The following is a 25,596-nucleotide window of genomic DNA, read 5'->3' as shown; positions in this document are numbered from 1 at the left end:
CTAAAGAGCCTTTCTACTGTTACAACTTCCGTCTGGAGTGTCTCACTATTTGTTCCTTATCTCAACACTTATTTTTTTGTCCCTCTTTCTTGGTTTGTCTAACACTTCCTCTTGAATTAATTCCATAGTTGTTGAACCCTCACAGTCAATAGACATAACAAATTTCTAAGAAAAACCCTACTCTCTAATACAGAAACTGAATTGAGCAGGCTGAACACTAAGCACAGTATGTGAAAGATCTGTTCTACAAGTATTGAGTGCTTGCACTGAGGATGAGTGGGAGAGCAGGTGGTGTTTGAAAGATTGTCCTTGTGAAAGCCTGAAGTCAGATGGGTGATGTGGGTGAACAGTGCTGTTACAAGGTAAGTCAGTTTGATTAGCACTGTGCTGGTGGAAATGGTGTGATTCTCTCCATGTAAACAAAGTTAAAGGCAATCACCATACAAACCATGCAACAATGAGCAAAATGAAACACTAAACAAAAGCAAAGCTTTAATTGAGCATGGAAAATCATGGCTTGGCATTTTTAGAGAAAGGTTTTGGATATTCTACTGTCCTACAACACAGCTGTCACAGAACTGTAATAAACAGCACTAGATTGTATTTTCCAGTGTTGGGGAGTTGGAAAAATTGCATTGGAAAATATCATGATTGTAAAAATTCTTAATGGGAACCCTCAAATGTGACTGTGGGATCAGTAATAGTATTGGTACCATAGGATGCTCATCCTGCAGCTTTCCTGTGCTATTATGAATGATAATTTCTTAGCCTATCAAACTGCATCTGAGTTTGTGAACCTGTGTGTTTGAGTTTGATATTGCATGAGAGTTACTAAGACTGCTCTTGGATTGCTCAGGCTTGCAAAACAATGGCCTTCCTGCACCATTTTCTCACCCATTTCCCCTCCAGCATTATTGCTGGTTTGTAGCATTCAAATGCTCTGATTACATCCCCCATTTACTGCTGCTGCCTTGGCTTGTTGCAGCATACCTTGTTTTTGAAGCTGGGGAATGCTTTTTCAGGACAGTAGGGAGGGGTGAGCCAGGAGTAGTAGGTTGAGGCTCCCTTGGTTAAAAAGCAACACCAATGGACACACCAGCCTTTGCCTGCATCAGACTTGCTATTACAGTAAAAGCCCACTTGCTGACACCAATCATTTCTGTAAAATTTAAGCCAACCTCTTTGGGAGAAAAGATTTAATTAACACATAAACCCCAGAGTAACTATGACAATCTGCTTTCATAGTGATGAGAATAATCACATTTCTATCCACTGTCGGTCCTTGAAATATAACAGTTTTATGAATAATCTAAAGTACATTTTTTTCCCTTACACAATCAATCAGGTTCTTTTGTTACTTTCACACAAGAACATTTCTTTCTTAGAAATCTAGAAAATCTCTATATTTATCTGGTGCCTTGAGGGGCTACCTCTGGTTGTGTGACAGGAGGTCTCTTGAGCATTTTGGGCTAGTAGCATGAAGGGAGGCTGAGCAATTCCATGCTAACCAAGATCCACATGAGATATCCCATTATTTAAATAGAGGTGCCCTTAGGGCAGTGCATGCAGAAACCAGTGAAAAAAAATTCACAACCAAAAAAGAAAACCAAATAAGAACAAAACCCAAACCCCCAGTGTTCATTGCAGACAATAAATAAAATAGTGGCAATGAATTACCATGATGTAAAATTAGATTAAAAAGCTTCAACTCTGAGCTAGAAATACTGACCTTTGAAAAAGCTTTGAAAAAAATCTTTCTCCCTTAGTCCAGTTGAAAAGATTGTGTCTAATATCACATGATTTTTTTGACTCCTTCTTCTCCTACTTATTAAAAATCCTTGAAGGAACAAATACAGAACCTTTTTTCCTGTGGGTTAATCTCAGCAAAGTTGTCCCTGCTTTACTGTGGCATAAGTTAGATATGCTTGTAAGGTATAATTTTATGGTTTTTGGGGCTTTAACAATGTTGAGAGTAAATCTATGATCACAATTTAGACAGAGAACGTTATCTCTGTTGTTTTCACTGGACACTGTTATATAATTTCTGCATCTTTTTTCTTTCCTAATACTTTTTTATTTGGTTCCACACTACTGAACAACTAAGCAAGGTAGGATCTGTATATTAGGGATGGAATGCTCTTAATACATCTTTAGAGTTGTATCAACTCTAATAACCTGAAATTTTTGCAAATATAAATTTTGCATCTGGATAAGTGCTTCTTAAAATGATAGCAGTCATATTGTGTTAGGCTTGATTGCAACCTGTTTTCTAAATTAAAAAATGTAAATGTGGCATTGACAAAGGTTAAAAAGATTTAAAGGGGTCTCTGTCAGCAGTGTACGCACATGCTAAGCTAAATCCTATGTATCTAATCAGCATCCTCTGGACTGTGTGTCTTGCTCCATTGTTTACTTTCAAATCCATAATAATTTTGTATCCTTTCACTTGGCAAAGATTCATTTTAAAATCTAATGAGTTTAAAAATATGCTTTTCACTTGTCCATTTGATACCGAGCCTGCAATTTGACTTTCATTGTTTGTTTCCCTCCTTGTCTCGTCAATCCTTTTCTTTCTTTCTGTCCTTTTACTTTATTACATTTTTTATTGAGGACTGAGATGAACTGGTAGCTGCATCATGGGCCCATTACACTTCCTAACAATTCCATTTGCACCTTATTGTTTGTCTTATTGCTGGAAAATTCAGGTGATTCATCATGCCTGAAGAAGCACCTGATCCCAATTCCCTTGATATCACGATCACTATGTGACAGGAATACAGTTAGTGGTGGCTTTCAGACTCAAAGAGGCCAAGGTGATAACTCTTTTGGGACCTTTAGCCTCTCAAGTATTGATGAGTTCCATCTTTTTAATGCTCTGTTTTCTTGCTCCCTTTCAACAGCCCCCTGAGTGTGGAAAAGGGCTTGGAGTTAATAAAGGAAGTGGCAGATCTCCTGAAGCTGCAGATGAGTGTCTTCAATGATGTCAAGTATGTACATGGGATTTTCTCCTTTTTTATTTTATTGGATGTCTCATTATTTTTGAATAGTTTGTCTTACAAGGAAATATCTGCTCTTTACTGTCAAAATTAAGGAGATCGGGCAAGAGGGGAAAAAAAATATTGATGATTGTAACATTCCCTACACATGGGAACAAATTATTTTGAGAAAACTAAAAAGAATGAATTTTTTTTCATCTTTCATAGGGAAAAATAATCTGTTTCAAATGCTATACAAATATTAGCAACTTTATTTAACAGTTTCTAGTCAAGGAAAGTCTTCTGAAGGGTAATTTTACCCAGCATTGCCAGGGGGAAAAAAGACATCAGAGATGGATAAAAACTTGGGTGCCTGGCTTTGAGTCTGGAACATGGCACACTAGGTCATGCTTTTTGGTCAGCTATTACTTATCAAGTTACAGGGAGTTCAGCTATGCTGAGCACTGGTTTTCCTCCTATGATTCATACTGATGAATGCTCTGCATGTTAATCTCTTGAACTAGGAGGTTATGATCTGCCATGTCTAGTAAAGAGTTTTAGATTGAGGATTTTCTGAAGGCATTCTGGAAGAAACCCATACCACACAAAACTTCATCCTTCCTGTATAAAACAGAAGGAGTTTGAGTAAAGGTAATTGAAAAGAAGGGTCAGCTGTGGGAGGGTTTTGGGAAAAGAAGTCACATCTTGGGCACTCAGGAAATAGCTGATGTCTGGATAGCATCCAGCTCCTGCCTGTGTTTCAGAAGGTTTGGGAATACTTGCCTTGGCTCATGAGTTGGGTTGCTGAAGTGCAGCATCTTTCTCAGCCTCACCTGTGCTGCCATCAACTACTGTTTGATTTTCATTTACAGAATGGAATTAATTGTTTAATGCACTTTTTAAAACCATAGTCTGATAATGCTTCGTCTTTAGTGGAAGTATTTATACTTGATTGTAAAAAAAAAAATAAATTGTATCCCCCCTATAACTGTATTTGAATGGAGAAATGGACTAATGGTGAGAAAATCTTTTCAGAAACCTGGAAAATACCAGGCATTTTGGCTTTAGTTATTGAGAAGGAAAATATTCCCATATTTTGCTTGTTTTGATTAATGTCTTTTGGTTGTATTTCATGAAATACATTTTTTATAAATACTGAGTTTTTAAATTGAAAAAAAAATTATATTCTATTATCTTTCTTGTAAGAAGAATTTGTACCCTTGACTTTGGACACTAGCAGATAAGGTCTACTGCACATTTAAAGGAGAAATCCCATGGAACAATTTCTCTTCTGAATTAGTGGGTTCAGCTTCATTAACTTCATTTATTTACAGTACAAGAGCACTTTCACCTACCTTTCTAATTTTTAATACAAAGCCTTTTGGTTATTCTTTATCATTTGATAAATCACAGCACATTGCAGTTGATAGGCTTTAGACCTGTTGTCTAATGAAAAGTATCCTTCCAGTGGTATAGCCAGCTGTGATGGACCTTTTTTTTTTTTAATGTGCAGAATTAGCTGCATATTTTGCATCTATTAATATGCAGTCACATTCCTGTACTGAAAATATTTGTATGGTCAGTACCTTAAAAGTGTGGTATGAATTACAGGAAGTCCAAACAGGACTAAGCATTCTTTCTATCCATACAATGTTTTTATCAGTCTATGCCTTTTTTAAAATCTATAAATCTGTGAAGGGTTATCCTAAATCTCAAATCAGTGAAGAATTCATCCATAATTAATTTATTTCTTTGTTCAAGAGAATGAGATGCTTTGACTCAGATTAAACCCATAAAGTACTAAAGGAAGGTGGAGCTGACCAGTAGGTAAGCCAGTAGTAGCTTTAGACAAAGACCTTGCCAAGAAAAGAGTTAACACTTTTTGGATTTGTTATTTTCTTGCCATTGCACCACTATCAGTGGAAAACAGTAAAAATGTGAATACTCTGGTTAGCTTCTCTGTGGCCTCATGGAGAGGGGTTTCAGGAAAAACCTGATGTCATGTCAAAGTCACCACTGACACATCAGGAAATATTTATCAGGAAATATGCTTCTTACTTGGGCTAAGACATCATGGGTGATTCATTTTATTTCACTGGCAGCTAAAAGTATCCTTTTTCTTAAAGATTCTTTTTTTTTTTTTTGGTAAAAATGGGGAAGTTATGTAGAAAAAACTATCAGTCAGCCTGGAGAAAGAGGAGTTATAAAAGGGGTGAGAATTTGTCATACTAGCCTACTTTAACTCTAACTTGAGTATTTGCTTGGTCTGGAATTCTCAATTCTCTCTTTTCTATTCAAGAATTCCCAATGGTTAAAAGTGACAGTGAACACTTGGACTTTTTAGATCATTGCAAAGACTTCAGAGTAATGACATGTTAATGAGAATCACAGGACTAATTTGAGAGTATAGAGAAATTCATCACATCAAATAGGAATAGTGCAAGAACTGAGAAGAGAGGGTAAGTGGTGAGTTCTTTTGAAGTTCTTTAAATTCTCAGTTACCAGTTTATAGTCCTTTTCTCTGAAAAAAAAAAAAAAACAAAAAAACCTACACCCCCCCCAAACAAAACAAAACAAAACCAAAGAGAATTAAAGGAACTGCTTCACTAATAAATTACTGCTTTTAGTATTATAAAATATCTTTCCCTCTTGCCTATATTTTTAGTTTTTACCTGTGCTTTGAAGTTAGGTAAGTGAATTGCCATGGATAGGAATCCAACACCCTGTGTTAGCTCTTGATTAGCTGGTGCTTGGTAGTAATCAGCTTATTTTATGAAGATAAAATTGTCTTTCACAATCCTGCCAACTTTAAGGACAGACTTCAGTTCACAGGATGTCCCCAGGCTTGTCTTCCAGAGCATCCAGTCCATCTCTACAGCTGATTTGTTGTCAAGTTCACATTGACATAAAGTTTGCTAGCCCTGTGAAGCAGATGAGTGGGAATAGGTTTCGGGAATTCATAATTAGAAATATTTCAACATTGAAAATAAGATCCAACATGTTAGTTGTCATTTTTGGATGCAGCCTGAATCTTTATGGAAGTAATAGTTATGCTTAATATGTTTTGTTAATGGTTATGTAGCTGTCAAATAAGTTCCATTATTTCTTATTACATCATTAGAGACCATTAAAAGGATATTAGCATGCTGATGTAATTATGCAAGCAGACGTAAAATTACTATAGTTATGATTTTATAATCTAATTATGGGTGTCCAATGCCCCTGGTGATTGATTGTTGGACTGGTATCAGGGATTGAAGTCAGATGGGTACTTCTGTTTAGGAGGGTTTATATCTATTTTCTTTTAAAAAATATGACTTTGCAATCTGCAGCATTGACCTTCTTCATGTAATTGAGTTATTCACAACATGAGACTTTATCAAGAAACATCCAAATATAATAAAAATAACAAAATCTCCAAGCTCAACTTTGAAAGTAGTGGAAAGGACACAGAATTAACAGTCAAAGTCATTGATTAGAGCAGAAATGACTTAACTGATGAGAATACAAATAATTTTTGAATTTGTATTTAATGTTCTCACATTTGGGGTATTTACTGCCAACATTGTAAAGAGGAAGGATGAGCTCTGACCTTAGGAGAATACCTTTTTATGGAAAGGAAACAAATTATTCTGTTTTCATAGTATTTCAGGCCTTATATCCTACCCTTCTCAGCTTCCAGTCAAGAGTGAGATTTTCAGCTGAATATTACATTCTCTCTAGACTGATATGATTTTCCCAATTGCCTTGGAAGATCTTTTGCTCTAGGTGTCTCTTTTTTCCCCATTTTGTTCAGCTTTATCTTCCTCCACCCATTTATCTTAATGGCAGTTTCCTCATTTTTACCTTCTGATATACCAAAACTCAGTACTCAAAGAACTGAACTTTCAGGAGATGTGCTAACTTGACCAGCATTTTCATTTTCATTTATAATTTTTCAGTGGAAAACCTCTAGCAGAGCATTCTTCATTCATTCCATAAAACTACATTAATCTTAATCTACTGCTGTTGTTTTGAAGTGTAACAATTCACTATAAAACCATATAATCTATATGTAGAATGTTAAGAGTGAGCAGGACTCTTAGGCTAAATTTGAAATGTTAATATAAATAGATTTTTTCAGGTTGAAAAGGCTGATTCTGATTATCTTATATAACATCCTGGATTGCAAAGCCATTTCATTTAACCACTCTTCCCCTATCATGAATTGATGCATTTATATTGTGCATCCAAAACTAAGTTAAAAGACCAAATCCCTCATCTTTCAGAATCTAAATCTCCAACACCCAGGATTCAGGCTGGCTGTTCAGCGTTCCCCTCACAGTGCTCCCTACCCCCACTGGGTGTATTCAGTGTTTACCTAAACAGTTTATTATATGAAAAATGAAAAATTCAGGTTAACTGAAGTTATACAAGAAAACCGTATGAAGACTTCAGCTGATAAATATCTTTCAAATTTTGTAGCAGACACAGCAATGTGATTTCACATTTTGAAAAGAAAATACTATAAATTCGAAGTAATAGCTAGTTTCAAAATTTAACTAAGCTTGACTTATTTAGGTGATGAGAATAAACAAAAAATTGACTTTGGACTGAACTCAAGCCATTTTCTTGTTTTGTTTTGTTCAGGTGGCCAATCTTTTGAATAACACTAATTATGATAGACTTGAAATATTGAATCAGATCTATATATTTTTCTACAGCCAACTGTTTTATTTCATGAGCAGAAAAGAAATCCTCAGTTAATGAGTAGCTCTTCAATGTTTCATTTTATTTTCATTGTTCAATGTGTGACTTCAGGCTTTATTTATTGCACTTTATTCAAATTCTGCTTTGAGGTCAGAAACCCCATTTCCTTCTGTTTTGGTTTGGATTTCTTTTCCTATAGTGCTCTTCACTACACTATCAAAATGCTTGGCAAACATGAATTGATATATTTAACTCATATATGAGATATGGGGTTTTATTAGGACCATCCAGAGCTGGAGTTATGCATGAAAGATTAGGGTCAAAGCTTCTACCACTACAAGGTGTCCAGTGTGATGTCTCACTGCATGGCTTACTCAGCCTCTTCTGAAACAAACTTACCTGACTTGGACAGAGATCCCATTGGCTCCAATCTGCTGAGCATTCCATTACCTGAGCATTCAGCAGTCCCAGGAATCAGCTCTCCATCCAGACAATAGTGCTTGGCCTTTAACAGAAATAAATAAATAAATTCCTGAAATATTTATTCCTCAAATGAACTGAGACCGAGTCTAAGTCTGAAGTAAATTATTTCAGCAGAATTTAAAGTAACAGGAGGACCTTTAAATCTTTATTATTCCATACTTCATTTGCAACATACCTCCTGAAGTCTGATAAAATTGAAATTAAGGCCCCTGAAAAATTTGTCTTGTCTACTACTTGACCACCATTCATCTTTGGATTTCAAGGATCCTACTGAAAAAAACACTTTAAAAAGAAAGGCTGCATTTCTGTGTTTGAAGTAAGATAGATTTTTCCTGTTGTACAGTAGCATGTCCATAGTTTTTTAACAGTTTTGTGTAAACAGTGATTTTAACAAAAGCTTGAATTTGGAAGGCTTATGATGAGGACAGTTACAAGCACATTCTTTTCCTACTTCAAATCTCTTGTTTCCATGTACTGGGGTAGAGACATTTTGCACCTCGTTTTCAAAGAACAGGCCTTACACAACCAAACCCTGCCTACCATTATCCCTGCTCTTAGGAAGAGCTGGAATGGTTGGTCTGGAATAAATACAATTTGAAAAGCCAGCCAACCATCCCAGTGAAAAGAACCTGAACTGAGGAAGATAGCTGAAAATCAAACCAAGTGGTGAAAGTTTGGAGAAGCTTAAAACGCTTTCAAATTGGAAGTGTTGGGCAGGCAGAGGGGTGAGTGGATCTCCCAGCCTCACCTATTATAAACATGGGCATTGGCTGTAGTGTCCTAATCATGCACTGTAGGTTTTGTTCATTGTTTGTCATGGTACTTTTATAACACCTGAAAAATTCAATCAACCAGTTAATCATATTCAGTCATCCAGAACCTAAACACTGGAACAATACTTGGCATTTTCACTCCATTGTGCTGATGGGTTATGACATGTGGTGTGTGTATGCTCTAAATGTGAACAACTCAGGAAATTACTGAGAGGCAGAACAGTGTGAGGGCGGATTATTTAACCACTGAGCACTGGTAGGACAGGTAGCACAGGGTTTTGTTAGGTTTGCATTTGAAAAGTTCCCTCCATTGTGCAGATTCTCCATGATTCCATTCTCCTTGATTTGGTGTGATTAATCTTTTCTTGTGTTGTATGTTGAACATCTGTGGATTAATATTCTCGTAAAGTTTTTTTTTCCAGATTGGCAGATTCTGTTGTCTATGTCATTTAGATTTACTGAATGTTCTGTAACTCATCCTGCTCTCCTTAAGATGCTGTAAATTAACTAGAAATAGATTTTCTTTTTAATTTCAAGTCCATTTATTGTCCAGTTATTAAGCAAGATTTGTATTTCAGTTTGAACTATACCATGCTTAGTCTCAATAAAAAGGTAGACCTTTCAAGAAAGTTGAGCAGTATTTTTCATCTGCTCTCTGATCTTAAATAGCAAACAAATAACTGTGGTTATTTGACATAATCTTGTTTAAAGTGTTATAAAAGCATAGCTCAGGAATAATGGAACCCCTTTTTTTCAAACTTGACTTCTCCCACAGACTTAATGAGTCTGGGAAATAAATTATGTGAAAAATGTATTGCTGTAAATCATTGCATGCAGGCATTTATAAGAAATTACATTGTGTTTTCTGGTACCTATTGTCTTATTTGACAACTAATTTATAATATAAAGATTCATCACTTTTTAGAGGAATGATGATAAGGAAAAAAAAGGCAAAAATTTAAACTATGCATTTCTTTACTTAAAAATGAGTTATTCCACAACCTTAGCATTACATTAGTCTTGTGGCTTTCCCCCCTGAGGTACAATACATTTTGTGTTCTTTTCTTAAATGAATGTGCATATAACCAAGATAATTTTGCCTTCTCCACTGTAACTTTCCTCCTAGAAAAATATAAAAATCATTAAAGTAACAGGAAGGATTTTGGCCTGCAGCATTTTATGAATTCTAGGTTGCAAAAGAGAAAGACCATAAAAATCTAAGGAGATTCTTATAAATAACATGTATGATGCTTGGCTTTCCATTACAACATTTCATCTCACTAAAACAGAGGATTTGCATCTTCGTAATCAAAAGCAGAATGAACCCACTATTTTTGATATATTTCCATGAACTCCTAGGTCCCTGCTCAAAAGGGGTATGTGAATTTCTGAAGTCTAACCTTTTTTAACTTCATATTTCTCTGCTACTCATCTCTCTGTGTGACTGAGGATGCCATCATATCCCTTTTTTAATAAAATCAAAGTTCATAACATTATAGGGTAGGCAGGATATGCTCCTTTCTTTCAAGCAAGCCACTGAGTGTGTGCCAATGCATTTGATTTATATAACACTTCACATATTATTAACAGGTAATAATTTCCATTCTGCAGAGGGGTAGATTGAAACCCAGCCCATTTTCTCTAAAATGGCACAGGACTTGATGACAGATATGAGAATAGAAACAGAGAACTGTGATTCTCACTCTTGAACTAAAGCTTCATCCATAAATAGAATTACTAATATTAGAAATGAAAAAAGGTTTTCATGTAGGGATTTGTTTAAAAGAATGACCTCTTAGAAGAAATATAAATAATATTCTATGTCTCTGTCTGTCTTGATCCTCCTGCCCTTGGCTGCCTGATTCTCCTGGAAGTACCAACACACTTTTTTTTTCTCTCATTTTGTGATCTGGATGGTTGGATTGCATGAGCATCACAGACCTGCTGACCCAGCCAAAAAAGATAAAGGATTCTTTTGCATTTTTGTTACGGCCTAGCCAGTATTTACTGTTTATTGCATAAACAGGTCAATCAGTTGAATTACAACCTGCCTGTGGAGGGGTTTGTATGGCTAAAGAGCCATAAAGACAGTGCAAATAGGCATCTGTAGGTGCAACCAAAAAAGTCCAATAAATTTCTCTTGCAGTGCCTCATTTGCCAAGGAAATATATCTACCTCACAGCTGGAAGGGGAGCCTCAAGAAAAAAAAATCTTCTCATTGGTTGTCTCAGAGCTAAGGGAGAAGCCAACAGGTCCTTAGGAGGACAAGCAGGAAAGCTCTGGTTTTAGCACTCAGAATTTGGTGGCCTTTTGAACTAAGACTGTAGCAAAGTTTGGGGGTTTTTTTGTCTTTGGTTGTGCTGCCTAATACTGATGCAAGAAACTTGTGTCCTACACGGATCCTATCAAAGCTCTGAACATTCTGAACCTGTACCTCTGTAACAGCCCTAACAAGTGAGTCATGCTCCTCATTAAGGATTGAAAGTCACTTGTGCAAGCAGAGCAAAAGGTGACTGTCATCCCAGCAGAGAAATTTTACATGTGCTTTCAGCCAGTTCCATTAACAACACAGGTGTGTACAGGGTGAGTAGGGCTGAGGCCAGTAAAATGCACTGAAGGCTTACTGGGTGAATATGAAAAATGCCTGCTGTTTGTAGATACAAAGGTATAAAGAAGGAGAATGGAAATATAAACAGAATGCTTTTTTTTTCTTTTTTATGACATAAATCATTTTATCCTTTAGCTTAATCCTTGGGGAGTGGAAGAAAAATCACAGTACATTTAAGAAGCTTTTTGAGACCATTCTTCCACCCTCACAGGGTCCAAACAGGTTTTTTTTTTACCATAAGAAATTATAGCACTTGTATGGTTTGTTCTTTTAAATACTGTAATTAAGAACCTTATTTGCATGGCAGGCAAAGCTGGCAACTTTCATGTACTCAGTGTGGTGAAAATGTCAAGTTTCATGGCTTGTGACAGATTAATAGAAAAATTATTTTAAAACTCTGCAAATTATTCATAGATATTGAGTAATCATCAAAAGTTGCATTTTGTGAAGAATAAAAATAGGGCAAACTGAGTGTAGCATCAATCTCTAAATTAAGCGTTGTCTCTTTTTTAAATCATTTAAATTGTAGGCTTAGCAAAATAATCTTCACCTCAGCTGAAGCAAGTTGTAAAATCTTTAAAATACTCTTTCATCATCTTTTGCAATGTAAATTAGGATCAGTGTACTTAGCACAATTTTGATGCATATAGATTAAATTATTAATACAAAATTAATGATTAATGTAAAATAATTAAAGCTCCATCTTTTAGTATCGGTATCAGAGACCCACCAGACATGGATTGCATTATTGGAAAGTGTCCCTTTCTGGACCAGTCATCCCTTTCCTGTGACTTCAGTCTGGAAATTATTCTAATGACAGTAGTGTGTCAGGCATTTCATTATTTGAGCACCTTGTCGTGGCCTCTTCTCTGCCCCTGAAATTCTGCTCTGTGCAGTCACTCCTCAGTGCTTAGCATGTCAGGGAGAGAGAAGAGGGCACAACAAGGTGTCCAAGACTTGGACTCCTAATAACTCATACCTGACAATTCACCATAATTCACCTGATAATACACCATAATTCACCTGGTAATACACCATAATTCATACCTGATTTATGAAGAATGCAACTTCCAGAAGTAAATCTGGGCTGCAACCATCAAATCCAGACCTAAGTTTTGTTTCCATGTAGTTGCATTTGTGAGATGTGATTGCTCTGAAACTGTCAACTTTTCTAATCTTTGTGGTCTACCTGTTATGCCTCCCAGCTGCCTGTTGAAAACCCCTCTAATGAAATTCAGGTGGTGATAGGAAATCAGGCACTACCTGGTGAGCACTGCAATTAGTGTCTTCCCGTTAGCAGGGATTTTGGTTTTTCATCTTTAGTTCCTGGTCACTGTCAGACCAGGTGTAATGCCAGTACAAGTCTTTAACTTTCTCTCTCTCTGCTGTGTTTGGTGCAAGAACACTTCAGAGAATTGTGCAAACTGTTCCTGCTTAGTGTATATGAAGGATATAAATATTAATAGATAATATATTACTTGCTGTATTGCAGGGTGTTCTGGAACACTGTGTATCATTCTGCATTTTAGGGAGCATGTTGAGAGTTTCCTGAGAAGGGCTTGAAAAACTCATTTTGCTAAAACAGAAAAAGATTTTTTTAATTGATCAGTGGCTGTGCATACATACTTGTCAATAAAAATGTGAGAAGACATACAGCTCCACATTGATATTTCTGCAGTCCAGGTGCAAAGTGAAGCAAATCTTTGAACAGTACAGATATTAAAGAGTGAGAGATGTGTGTCTTTTTAGTATTAAGTGTGAGTGACGATCAATAATTCTCTACTCAACAGTTCAGGGATGTTATTTTGTAGCAGGTCAGCACAACACATCCTTTGCAAGCTTTCCTGAATCTTTGAAGCTCAGTCAGGTGCCTGCTTCTGTAATTTAAATACAGTATGATGCAATGCTTCCCAAAATGAACGCTGGTCAACAGTTCTGGTCAAAACTGTTGGTCAAACTTGAATCAAGTGGTCAACTGATTTACAGCTACTCTGAGTATCAGAAGGAGAAAAAAATAGCCAGTGTATATCTCTTAATCCATTCATGTATTATGTGTCAATGTCTAGCTGAAATTTTCTGCCTTTGCTTTGCTCTGTAATTCATGCTGTAGAAATATACTGTAGTACAAAAATGCCTCTGCTAAGTCTGTGCTTTTCCCCATTGATTTGATTTGACATAACTATGTTTATATACCTCTAAATATAATATATAAAACATTTACAGCAATATGAGCATCTTAATTTTTCCAAAATTGAGAAGGTGAAAAGGAGGCTTCAATGCAATATAAACAATGGGCATAAGCTTCAAATTCCTAAACACAGAAGGCACAGAAATGTGTACACATTGCAAGTCATTAGTTCAAGCCCACCAAACGTTTCCTGAGACAATTACCTTCACTGCTATAAAATTTGCTTTGCATAGTCCTCTGGAGCGTTACTAATTGCTTTTCTTAACCTCCAGAGATTAAAGGATTTTGAAATGAACATATAGACAAGTGGTGACTTTAATTTCAAATCTGGTCTTTATTAAGGCAAGCCCTGTTTTATTAAATAGGGTCATTAAGAGAATGTTTCATGTTGGAAATAGCCAATCCTAATCTCCTCATCTTCCTCCAGTCTTGAGAAATTGCACTATGCCTGTGTCTTAAAAATGAGATGCCACCTCAAATCATTTCCATCTGGCATCAGCTCTATGTCTCATCTTCAAGAGTACACAGAGCCACGTTGGCACTTGTTTCTCAGATCCTTTTCCACTAGGGGGTACGATAGACTGTGAGTGCCTCTCTCAGCGAACGTGCGGTGCGATCCTGCAGTGCTGGAGGACGCGCACACGAGGGAGAGGAACAGGCGTGCAAAGCCTGGCACATAATTTATGGAGATTTAAATCCTGTCATTCATAAATATAATTATAACCCACGGCTTGAAAGTGATATGGACCTTGCCATATTGATCACGCTCCAGCTCTGTTTATTCACATCATTCATTTGTTGACAGGGAAAATATAAGAAGAATGCTGTTAGTTGTAAAACAATTAACAAAAGGAAATACTTCTCTTTTACACAAAGAATATTCTTTGTTTCTGTGTGTGCTGTGCACCCTCCCACCTTCAGATGGGAAATATAGACCCAAGGGGAGGGGATTTTATTAAATCAGCAATCAACCTTCAAGTCATTTTGGTATAAACACTGTAATTATTTCATCTCTAGTAAACAGAATAAAAGACAACAGCACATAAGGGTGACAATTTGCAATATGCTTAGAATGTCTTTGTTAAAATAACCCTTATTATGACTGAAGGCAACATTATTGTAAGTTTAAAAAAAGGCAAAAGTTGTCACAGCCAACGGGGGGGGAGGGGGTAATTAGTTGGTAAAGTTCAAAAAATAAATTTAGCAAGGCATTACAACAGACATTACATTTTGTGTGGGGCAAAATCACTATTTTTTATCCTTGAAGCCAGAACTGCTTACCTTTACTAAAAAAAAATTGTAAGAAACTGCAAGAAAAAAGTGATAAGTGCAATTACATTGTATAGTCCAGATACCTTCTAAAATTCACAATCTTCACTTACTTGAGTATAAGCTCATTTGTGTCAGGAAAAAAATGACTACAGATTTACCTGGGGTATTTGTAGTAGCATGCAGCTCAGGGCAAGGATAGACAAAAAGTCCTGTCTGACATTTTTAACCTCAGTTGCAGCAGATGTCAGATGTGGGTGAGGTTTCAGCCTGGTCAGTGGTTCCTGTGTGACTTTTCTCCAGCCCAGCTGGGTGAGTGCTGGCTGGGGTAGGGTACCAGCAGGAGTGATGCCTCTGCTCCCTCAGCACCTCCCTCGTCTGTGGGAATGGTTTGCTTGCAATTCATCAGATTACAAACAAATGTGTGCACCTCAGTGAGCCCCTGTATTTAGAACAGTTTGAAGACAATTGCCATTAATGTTAGCCAGGTTTCAGAGGGTCTGACACAGTCTCATCTACCCAACTCAAATTTCCTATCAGAGTTGCATTTTATACATCTTGAAACCTTTTTTCAGGCTGGTTGACCTCTTGTTAAAAAGTCTTTTAAAAATATTTTGCAGTCATATAATTACTGGTTTTGTTTAAATGTTCTCATCCAACACATAATGAACAGTGAGGAATTCCCTAAAGGGCATCTTTTGTTATTGAAATGTTTATTTATTGAGTGCTTTTGCCAGAAGCCCCCATGAGAAAAATCTCATTTTATGAGCTCCTGAAGCAGTCAGTTCCCAAAACATCAAGCAGAAATGCAATTTTGACCAAGTAATCTCAAGGTCTTTTGTTTGCTTTTAAACAAACAGAATGCCAGTGTGCAAAAAGTTGTGACAAAAGCTGCTTTGTTTTCTGTATTCTGCAAATATTCCTAGTGAAGCCAGGCTGATGTGGTGCTCAGGTGATTTCTAACATACAAGAATTCAATTGCTACAGTAGACGAAAGCAATGTCCCACAGAGCAACATATGAGTGTCTGCTTCAAATGATTCTGAGATTTAGTCTTTCCTGCAAAGGAATGGTCTTAGCTCAGTAGCATCCCTCTTGCATAAGGAATTTTTTTCCTCACTCTGTTTTTTGTTCTTGTTTTCCCTGAGCAGTGAGGAGCAATGACAGTACTTGTGGCAACACTGGTGTGGGCATGACTCGGATCTTCCTGTGTTCCTGGATTATCCAGGTGGAGTCAGTAGAGAATAGTGGGATGGTTGCTTCACTCCTTGGAAATCCCTGTCTCTCACTGCCTGGGCTGGCTCACTGAAATGATCCAGTTTGAATCTATGATTTTACTGATGCCAGGAAGTACAAGGCTGCTGGGAGTGGGGCAGGGCAGGACAAGGGAGAGGAAGTGGGGAGTGGCTGAGAGGGAAAAGTAAAGCATTCAGGTAAGGGAAGGAAGGCAGGAAATTTTTTGTGTTTGCTGTTAGATCTGAAGTATAACTACATTGTGGTTGAAATTTTGTGTTGGTTCTGGGTTCTCAGCTATAATGGACTGTGCAGTGAAGATTTGGGGGCAATATCTGAAATTGGTTTTTCTCTCCCTCATATCTTGGTGATGCAAGAGCTGCATGCTGGGGTGATGCTGCTTTTATTTAAAGCAGACTGCTAATGGCACTGTAAATATCTGAGCACCTGAGAGGAATCAGCATTTCTCTTAGGCTGGCAGCACAGAGAAAAGGACAGTGCAAGATTACTTAGAGTCAGTGTTTGATATCCTAAAGCAGGTGCAGTTTATGGTTGGTTATCTCAGGATTAGTGACAGAACAGTCTGGATTTTTGTAAAGCAGTATCTCAAATAAAAAGTGCTTTTCAATTGTTGAGTATTTTAATCTATAATATTAACATGATGTTGACAAATGTTTTATACTTGCCTGGCATTATTAAAAGTGTTTCTTGACCATTAGTGACCAGACTTTTAGAGTGTCCTTTAACAATAAAATCTGTTTTCTTTTTCTCCCATCCCCCCCAAGAGTACTTCAAGAAAAAAGATTGATTAATGGCAGTCCCTGTTAACTCCAGAATAAAATGTGTGCAGTGCATGCTTTGCTAGTAAAAGATGAAAGGATATTTCTTATTCTTATTATTACTCTGATTCCCTTTGTAACCTCAAAGCAAAGTCTTATAGTTAAGAAAGAGTCTTTACTGTGTGAAATGGAAAAAGTTTAAAGATATTTCTGTCTAGGATATATGTGATCCAATTAAGCACACTTCATTAAGTGCTCTCCATTCTATGATTGTAAGAGATGAATATGTTACTAAAAGAATAACTCAATACTTCACTTCAAGCCCAGCAACAAAATATTTTTCAATTTATTTCTTTTATGCAAAAATTTTTCAGATTTCATTCTCTCCTAAGCCACTGCCATAGGAAGTCAAAAGCTGTTACAGGTACAGTTCCAGCCCATGCACTTCACCTTTTAAGCAGGGTTGCTCTTCCCAGTATAAATATAATTCTTTTCACTGATAATATGAGTTTAAAAAAACCTTAGGAACTTGCATAATACGTATTATGTAAGTAAAATTTTATAAAATAGTGCCAATTTTTGTTTTTCTTCAGACCCTATGCTCTTCTCCTGTGTAAATTCTTGCATTGTAATTGATCTCTTGTTCTGCAGAAATTTTTCTTCAATAATACATTCACTATATTTTTATGTGTATTTTTCTTTTATGTGTATTTTTATGTGTGTTTTGTAGATAAGTATTTAAGTATAGTTTTAAGGAGATCAACCTGAAATTTCTTCTTTCTTTTCATCGGATGTATATGTAGGATGTTTATTGGGATGGATGGAGAGTGAATGCAACGTTACAAATACAGATTTATTTTTCCTTAAAATTACACAATGATATTTTTTGGTGAAACCCTGAGTACATTGCCATTCTACATCTGGCTAATCAGTTCCTTCCTCTGTAAATATCTTATAGATTTTAGTGCTATAAAGGACCATCAGGCTACACACAGAAGGGTCTCCACAGAGTCAAATAATTTCTTCTCAAAAATTGTTATCCCCTCTGTTGTTAAATGATAAATACTTTGTGGTATTTTCCTGGTCAAAACCAGCTATTGGATCAGATATGTCCAGAATCTCTTCTCCACATATAGTCTTGCAGAATATGATTAAGATAAATATTCTGAGTTTCTGTATTGTCCCTCTGCCTTACAGTTGTGACAACAGGAACTGAAGTTTTGTTGGTATTAGGAATATAAAATGTGTAAGTACATGTAATCTTCTTTGAATGCTGAATTCCAGTGATGATCTATGCTGTACTTGACTGAATAGCAATTTCAGTTCCTCCATTTTGCCATCTTCATAATAAGAATAGTATTTACAGAAGTGTTCTGAAGTTTAGTTAATGTCATTGAAATTCTTTCAGACGGGCACAAAATACACACAGGAAACCACAAGAGGTATAAAAATGTATGCAAATGTAGCTAATGAAGCAAAAGAAAGAGGGCTAAATGGTGTCTTAATAGTTTCTCTTTAAAAACCTATTTTGATAAGGGATATTATGCCATGTCTCTTGATTATGAATCTTACATTCTTTTAATAATCTCTTTCAGCGTGCTGGGACCAGCTGTGACCTTCCGAGTGCGCTCAAACCTCCAAAATATTTCAACTGCAGATGTTGCCAAAGAAGCAGGTAAGTCCTTGTCCTCCTTTCCCAAACTGTGACCCACCACGTCTGTTTAGCGGTCAATACCACTGCAAAGAGCACAGACACATCCTGTTCTCCCAGAAGACTGACATTTATAGGGGGAGAGAGTTGAGAGGTGAGTGGCACATGAAAAACTGAAGTTTAACATCTTTAAACTTGTTTGAGACTTCCTTGTTTGTCAAGAAAATTAAATAGAGGCTTGTTGTCAAGTTCCAGTGTGGTGAAAGACTCTTCAGTGTTGTCAAAAGCTCATGAAAACCCATTAGTCATTTGTAAAAGATGATCACTTTTCTGATACTATTTTTCAGGGAAAAAAAATGTTATTACACCTTAGCCTTAATCTCTGGAACAAAAAAAGGTAGAAATGTGCCTTTTTTTGTTGTACTGTTTCATCTATTTCAATGACAAGTTAATCTAGGAAGTAAAGGTTGCATTTCTAGAATTAAGCTGCTGCTGAGTAACTACCACTGTTCTAAGGACTCCTATTGGCTTCTTTTCAGCTTGGGTGTCAACTGTATTATGGAGTTGTTGACTGCAAAAAACAATTTTTGCAAGGTATCAGAATTAAGGACTGATTTGTTTCCAAATTACTCAATTGATAGGCTTTAAAAATCAGAAGTAAATAAGTTGCAGTATTGCTTGACAACAGAAACCAGAAAAGTTCATGTAAATAAACACTGGGAGTTCCAATCTAGAGAGTAGAGTTTAGAGTTTATTAACTAGTAGAGTTTATTAACTTCTACTTTTGCTTCACCATGGATGAATGTAGTTACAGAAAGAACTGAGGTAGCTCCTATGCCAAAACTTTCCTTTGCAGAACCCTTTTCCCTGGAGAAGGGTCTTGTTAACTGGTGATTAAAGAGTAGCAAGGTCAAAAAACCCGAGATGTGTGCTGTCAGAACTACAAATTTACAATAAGCACTGAATTATGTGAGTCATGAATGGGTAGGATTTTTTTTTCCTGGAAAAAATATGGCTTTTTTATAACAATGATCTTCCCTGTCTTGTAAACTTGTTGAATCTCTCTGAAAGAATCAACAGATATGATGCTGTTGGTAGAGCCTGCCTGGATTGCCAGAAGCTTTTGGCAAGGTCTTCCAGAAGTTTCTAAGGAAACTAATATCTTCTTAGGATGTGGAATATGGAACAGAAAAATGGTGAATCACTAATTGGTTAGGAGGCAAGAAACAGAGATTAGGTAAAAAAGTATTAGTTTTCTAAAAGACTAAGATAGTGGAAAAAAAAAGTGGAAGGATCTCTGCTCTGAGTGTGACATTCAATATAGTTATAAGTGAATTAGAAAAGAGAGTGAGCAGGATGGTGAGAAGTCCTGCTAATACTGAATTATTCACAGTATTAAAGGTGAAAGTTGATCTTAGAAATGTATAATAAAGGTGAGTGAATGGACTCAAAATGGCAGATGAATTTCCTTGTAAATTACTGTAAAAATTTCATACGGAGAAAAATAGCTTTGCATACAAGGTCTACATAGTAATGTAGTTAGTGTAGTAATGGGTAATTTGATGAAAATGACAGTTCAGTCTCCATTATCAGTTGAATGAGGAAAAGTTTTTTTAAGAATTATTTGAAATGGAATAGAAAACAGAATAATAGCATTTGTTCTTTCATAAATATGTCCTTTGCCTTTATTTAAATACCACATATAGTACTGCTTCTCATACCTCAGATAGATTTGAAATTCTGGTTGAAATGGAAAGATTCAGGGAAAGGCAGAAGGCATGACTAGAAGTATGGAATGTCTTGCATATAACCAGTGGTGCAGTAAGAAAGGAAACTTTAGTTTGGAAAAAAAAAGAAGTATGGTATGAAAAAGGTCTGTCAGCTCTAGAGTTGCACAGTGAATATGGACAGGACTGTATAATTGCTTTTACACTGCAAGAACAGATGAAACTGACAGAAGGCAGGTTTAAAATAAATCAGAATGCAGTTTATAGTTTTTCCAGTTGTGGATAATAAGGCTTACATGTATTCAAAAATTTACACATAAGGAAATTAATGGAATTGACATCCACTGAAATTTAACAAGGCTGTGGAAACATTATCAAGTCCAGGAGATCCCTGATGTGCCTTGGCCAGGTCCTAACAAGCTACTCTGAAAAGTAAAAATACTGTGACTTGTTTATTTCAGGAAAACTCAAGATATAACATTCTGGTTTTGCTTACCACTGGAATCAAAGTAGTTGTTTTCAACTTCCTTAACTTAAAAGCTGCTGAAAAAGTGGGGAGGTTCTGGGGACAAAATAATGCCACCCCAGAGGAAGGGTAACAAAGTGGTGAAGGATCTGGAACATAAACCCTGAGAGGAGAGGATGAGAGAGCTGGAGGAGTTAACCTGGCGAAAAGGAGGCTCAGGAGAGACCTCATCACTCCCTACAACTGCCTGAAAGGAGGCTGTGGCCAGGTGGGGGTCGGTCTCTTCTCCCAGGCCACCAGTGACAGGACAAAGGGAAATGGCCTCAAGCTGTCCCAAAGGAGGTTCAGGTTGGATGTTAGGAACCATGTCACTGAAAGGATGGTTAAGCACTGGAACAGGCTGTCCGGGGAAGTGATGGAGTCACCATCCCTGGAAGTGTTCAAACCCAAGCAGACGTGGCCCTTTGGGATATGGTTCAGTGGGCATGGTGGTATTGGGTAAAGGTAGGAGTTGATGGTCTTGGAGGTCTTCTCCAACCATAAAGTTGTATGATTCTAAAAATTTCTGCAGATTCACCAGTTTAAATTAATATTTTATACAGTAATGTTATCTACTATTTATTACATTAACATCCCAAGCATTTTTTGACTTCCCAAGCATTTGCTCAGTGAATTAAAACTTTCAGGATTTGATGGCTGCAGAAAAAATTTTATAGGAGTTTTACATAAGCTCCTCTTGGTATTTCAGTGTGGCCATAGTATTGTCATAACTAAACCTTATGTTTGTCCTTTCCATAAAAAAAAATAAAAAGAGCTCACAAATCTATCCATCCCTCAAATATTTTAAATATAAAAAATATCTTTTTTTTCCTTTCTAACTGATGAAGTTGCAGTGCTTGTCAATGTACTCACTAATCAGTTCATTTATTTTAAGCAGACGTCTTCCAGATCTCTAAGCCAAAAATAAATTCTCTTAAAAAATCAACAGCAATATATACTTACATAAGAAGTTTTTTCAGGCTCTAGTTGTAATTATGAATTTTTAAAGTCAACAGTGTCTTGAATAAAGCATTCCAGGTACTTAATTTACCCAGGGAAGCCAGAGGAGAATAAATCAGTGCACAGGTAAATGCATAGTTCCATGCTGTACTGCTCTTAGGGAACTTGACATCCCTCCAGGAGCTTGGAAAGCAGATCTTGTTTACAGAAAATGAACAGACCAAATGGACAGAAGAATTTCACAGTCTGTCACATCCTTAGAAATGAAAAGATTTGGAAATTGAGGTAATCAGATGCCATAATAAATATAGGAATGTAAATTATTCAGATTTGCAAAAAGAAATCTATTTGTGCAGGTGTTATGTATATGCAAGTCTCACTGATAGCCACAAGAACAGTTTCTGTGCAGCAGTTTTGTCTCATTATTCATGTAGCATATATTTCTGTAACCAAAATGGATACACTTCATATTTTCCTTGCACTATTTAAAGCTTAAATATAGGGAACTATATTTAAAGTTTTCCATCCTCCTCTGTGGAGTTCGAAAAGTGTGCAGGTTAGAGAAGACATGGGACTATTTAACAACTGTGCAGGGAGGTGAAGGACTTAAAATATCCCCTAAAACCCAAAGATTTTTAAGTATGATAAAAAAAATGGTTGTCTCTGTTTTCTTGGAGTTTGAGATTTATTCTTCTTGGTGCACACATGACCTGTCTTAAGGCAAAATAAGCTCTCTAAAATCTTTTAGAGACATTCTTGTTAATAAAACTTTTTTTCCCAGTAATTCACGATTCCAATTCTGTGTAAATGTTTTGATTACTTTTTGTTGGGTTTTTTTTTCAGTTTCTAGGCTGTATAATTATATGGAGAAGCTGACAACAGAGTAATTTAAAATTGTGAATAGCTTGCTTTCTCACCTTAACAATACCTTTATTTGTTCTAGAGCAGGACACCCAACATTTTGCCAGCTTCACACACTTTGACATTCAAATGATAGAATACATCTTTCATCAAGTAGCTGTCCTCTGGCCTATTTCTGTTTAATAAGTCAGGTTCAGTGTGCAATGTAATTTAATCTCAATGTTTTGAAGAAATAAACTTCCTCAAGACATAAGTTACCTGCTCTCGGAGTAATTACAGTTGGCATGGCATCATTTAGCCAAACAAATGTATATTTCTTTTCTCCTCAGTTTAAAGGTCAAGAGAAACCTAGCAGAGAGCAATTATCAGTAAGATAACTCTCTATAAAATTGTAATATATTTGATATAGAAATGAGGAATGAAATTACTTTATATGTAGTCCGGAATCCTACCATTTAGGCAAGGACAGTGATAATTAGAAAAGTGGAAACTTCTGAAGTTTCCAAGCAAAGAATTTTGGCATCAGGTAATGGTCATTTATATTCTATATGGCCTGGAATGGTCATATATATTCTGAACACTTGGAAAAGCGATGTAGGAGAGTTTTGGGCACAGATGCTCAGCACTGTTGAAATGCCTTTTAGTGTTATTAGAGTCATGCTCACACTTCTTTTTGCATTGCATTGAAGTGCAACATTTTTGGTGTTTAGGGGAAGACTGGAAAGCAAAGGGTTGTGGGCATAGTGTAGGCATGGTAGTGATGGGGACAGTCAGCACAATGAAAGGCAGTGCATAACCAGATATTAGGGAATTAAAAGGTCTTGAGTGCAGGTTCCTGTGCCTAAGATAATTTGTGATACACACCAGTATGGAAGGTCAGAAATCTAGGTTTAAATAATGTATATATAGGAACAGAAAATTTTTCAATTTTAATTTCCATAACTTTTAACTAAACCATTGGTTTGGATGGTTTTGTGGTTAGCTTTCTTTTTCATTCTTTTTGGGTGGGGCCTTTTTTACTTTTCTGTTGCCCTGTTGGTGAAATTCAGATTTTCACACTGCATATGGTCTGAAGGGGACTATTATCCTGACTTAGAGAATAGGTTGTTGAATCATATGAACTTCTTGTCTAAAAATCATTTCTCTGTGAGTGATTTATTTCTGAAAATAAAGCATTACAAAATTAATTCTGATGAAACACAAAAATGCAAAACATAATGTATTGTTATTCAAATTTTACTGTATTATGCAATACAGCAAGCTGATTTGAATAAAAACACTGCCTCAAAGTTATTAGACTATATTAAAAAACATATAGAAATTCTCAGCAGTTTTAAATGACTGCAAATGACTAAATCTGTGATCTTACAGATTTTGAGATTTACCATCTACAAATTTTGGTCATGTCCCAGCTGAGCTGAAATTTCCATGACAAAAAATACGGAATAAAACTTTTTGACATTGAATGTGAATATTTTTGTTGAAGTTTAATATTTTTGTTGAAAAACGCCATCCTAAGCTTTTAGCATGAAATAGTCCTTTTGAGTTAAATGAATACTTCAAACCCCTCAGAGTTAACTTACCCTGTGTGTTGTTTCCAGCTGCTGCTGTCTGATTGGTTTGGAGTTGTCCAAGATAACGTAGTTCTGCTCTCAGTTAGGATGACTAAATGGCCGAGCTCTTTGTGAGCCTGCATCCAGTTGGTGAAGAAAGCATTTATGCCTTATTCTGCCTCCAATATACTGCTTCTCTTGGTAACATCATGAAATTTGACAGTATTTTTTTTGTGTGGGTTTACTAATAACATCTACCTTGTTTTTCATGGTGGCTGTCAGTGCAGGAGATATGAATTCTGTGTCATCAAAAGGAGGAAACTTCAATTTCAAAAAGCAAAATCACTACAGCCAGCCTTGGTGTTCTTGTTGACTCTTGGCATAAGCTTTGCAAGTCTTGTAAGAAGTCTGAGCAAAATGAACTCTTGCTTCAGGCACAAACATGTCCATGCTGGCAGACTGTCTTGATTCCTTTTTCTACCCCACAGCTGTGAGCAGTGATGGCTGTTTTGAAAGTATTCATTGGTCAGTCATGGTCAGATCACAATTCAGCTGTGATGAAGTAAACAGAAGAAGTTTAAAGTCTGCAGGTGAATTCCTTCCCTCTATCTAGATTTTTGTAGACTGTGCAATAGGATATCTTGCTCTCTGAGATGGTAACAAAAAATGTGTCTGTGAATAATTTGAAGTTCATCTTTGAAGAGAATTGACAGCTTCTGTGTCAGAAACTTTGAACAATGTAGCCAGGAGGCTGTGAGGTTCATCTGATTTCACTTGCCATGTCCCTGGTTTGAGTAGGATTACAATTCTTTGGTCTATAATGTGAAACATAAAGATTTGACAGGTCTTTTTCTGTTCCTACCTCTCTTAAGTCTTTGGTGTATATCCTGATTTCTTCTACTCAAGCCTCCTTAGTTCACATTGTCCTTTTTCACCTCCTGAGCCCTTGTAGTGGATCGATTTCCTTTCACCTACTGTATCATCAAATCTGTCTGAATTATTTTCCTCAAATTCATCCGTTGCTGAATAAAGGATGTCATTATGGTTTTGAAGATTATTCAGAAACTGAACTGTCTCCTGCAGTACCAAATGTCTGATACAATGATTAATGAGTTTTCAAGATGGCATTTCTTTCCCACCTTGTTCTTCTGTTGAAAAATAGAACAAGTGAGAAGCGCTACTGTTCAGAAAATGTGTCTCAGTCTTGAAGAATAACAAGTACCTTTGGTTATGACTCTTCTCCATGGGCTTCCTTCTAATTATGGTATTCATTTCTGTGATTAGTAGGGGTAGAATCCATTTGAACATACACCCCTCTCCTCTAAGAATAACTGTGAGGCATC

At 36.4% G+C, this 25,596-nt stretch overlaps 1 protein-coding gene across 1 annotated transcript in view; it reads left to right on the top strand.

The window, feature by feature from the left end:
* The window catches only part of PTPRN2 (protein tyrosine phosphatase receptor type N2), a 634,616-nt gene that overhangs the window by 265,997 nt on the left and 343,023 nt on the right, over positions 1-25,596 (top strand). The window contains exons 10-11 of the mRNA XM_059839742.1: positions 2,901-2,987; positions 18,592-18,671. Of these exons, the coding sequence (XP_059695725.1) occupies positions 2,901-2,987; positions 18,592-18,671 (167 nt within the window). The remainder of the gene's footprint in view (positions 1-2,900; positions 2,988-18,591; positions 18,672-25,596) is intronic.

Source organism: Haemorhous mexicanus, chromosome 1 (assembly GCF_027477595.1).
Source record: "Haemorhous mexicanus isolate bHaeMex1 chromosome 1, bHaeMex1.pri, whole genome shotgun sequence".
Taxonomy (NCBI): domain Eukaryota; kingdom Metazoa; phylum Chordata; class Aves; order Passeriformes; family Fringillidae; genus Haemorhous; species Haemorhous mexicanus.
Note: the sequence above shows the minus strand (reverse complement) of the source record. Positions and strands in the feature narration are given on the sequence as shown.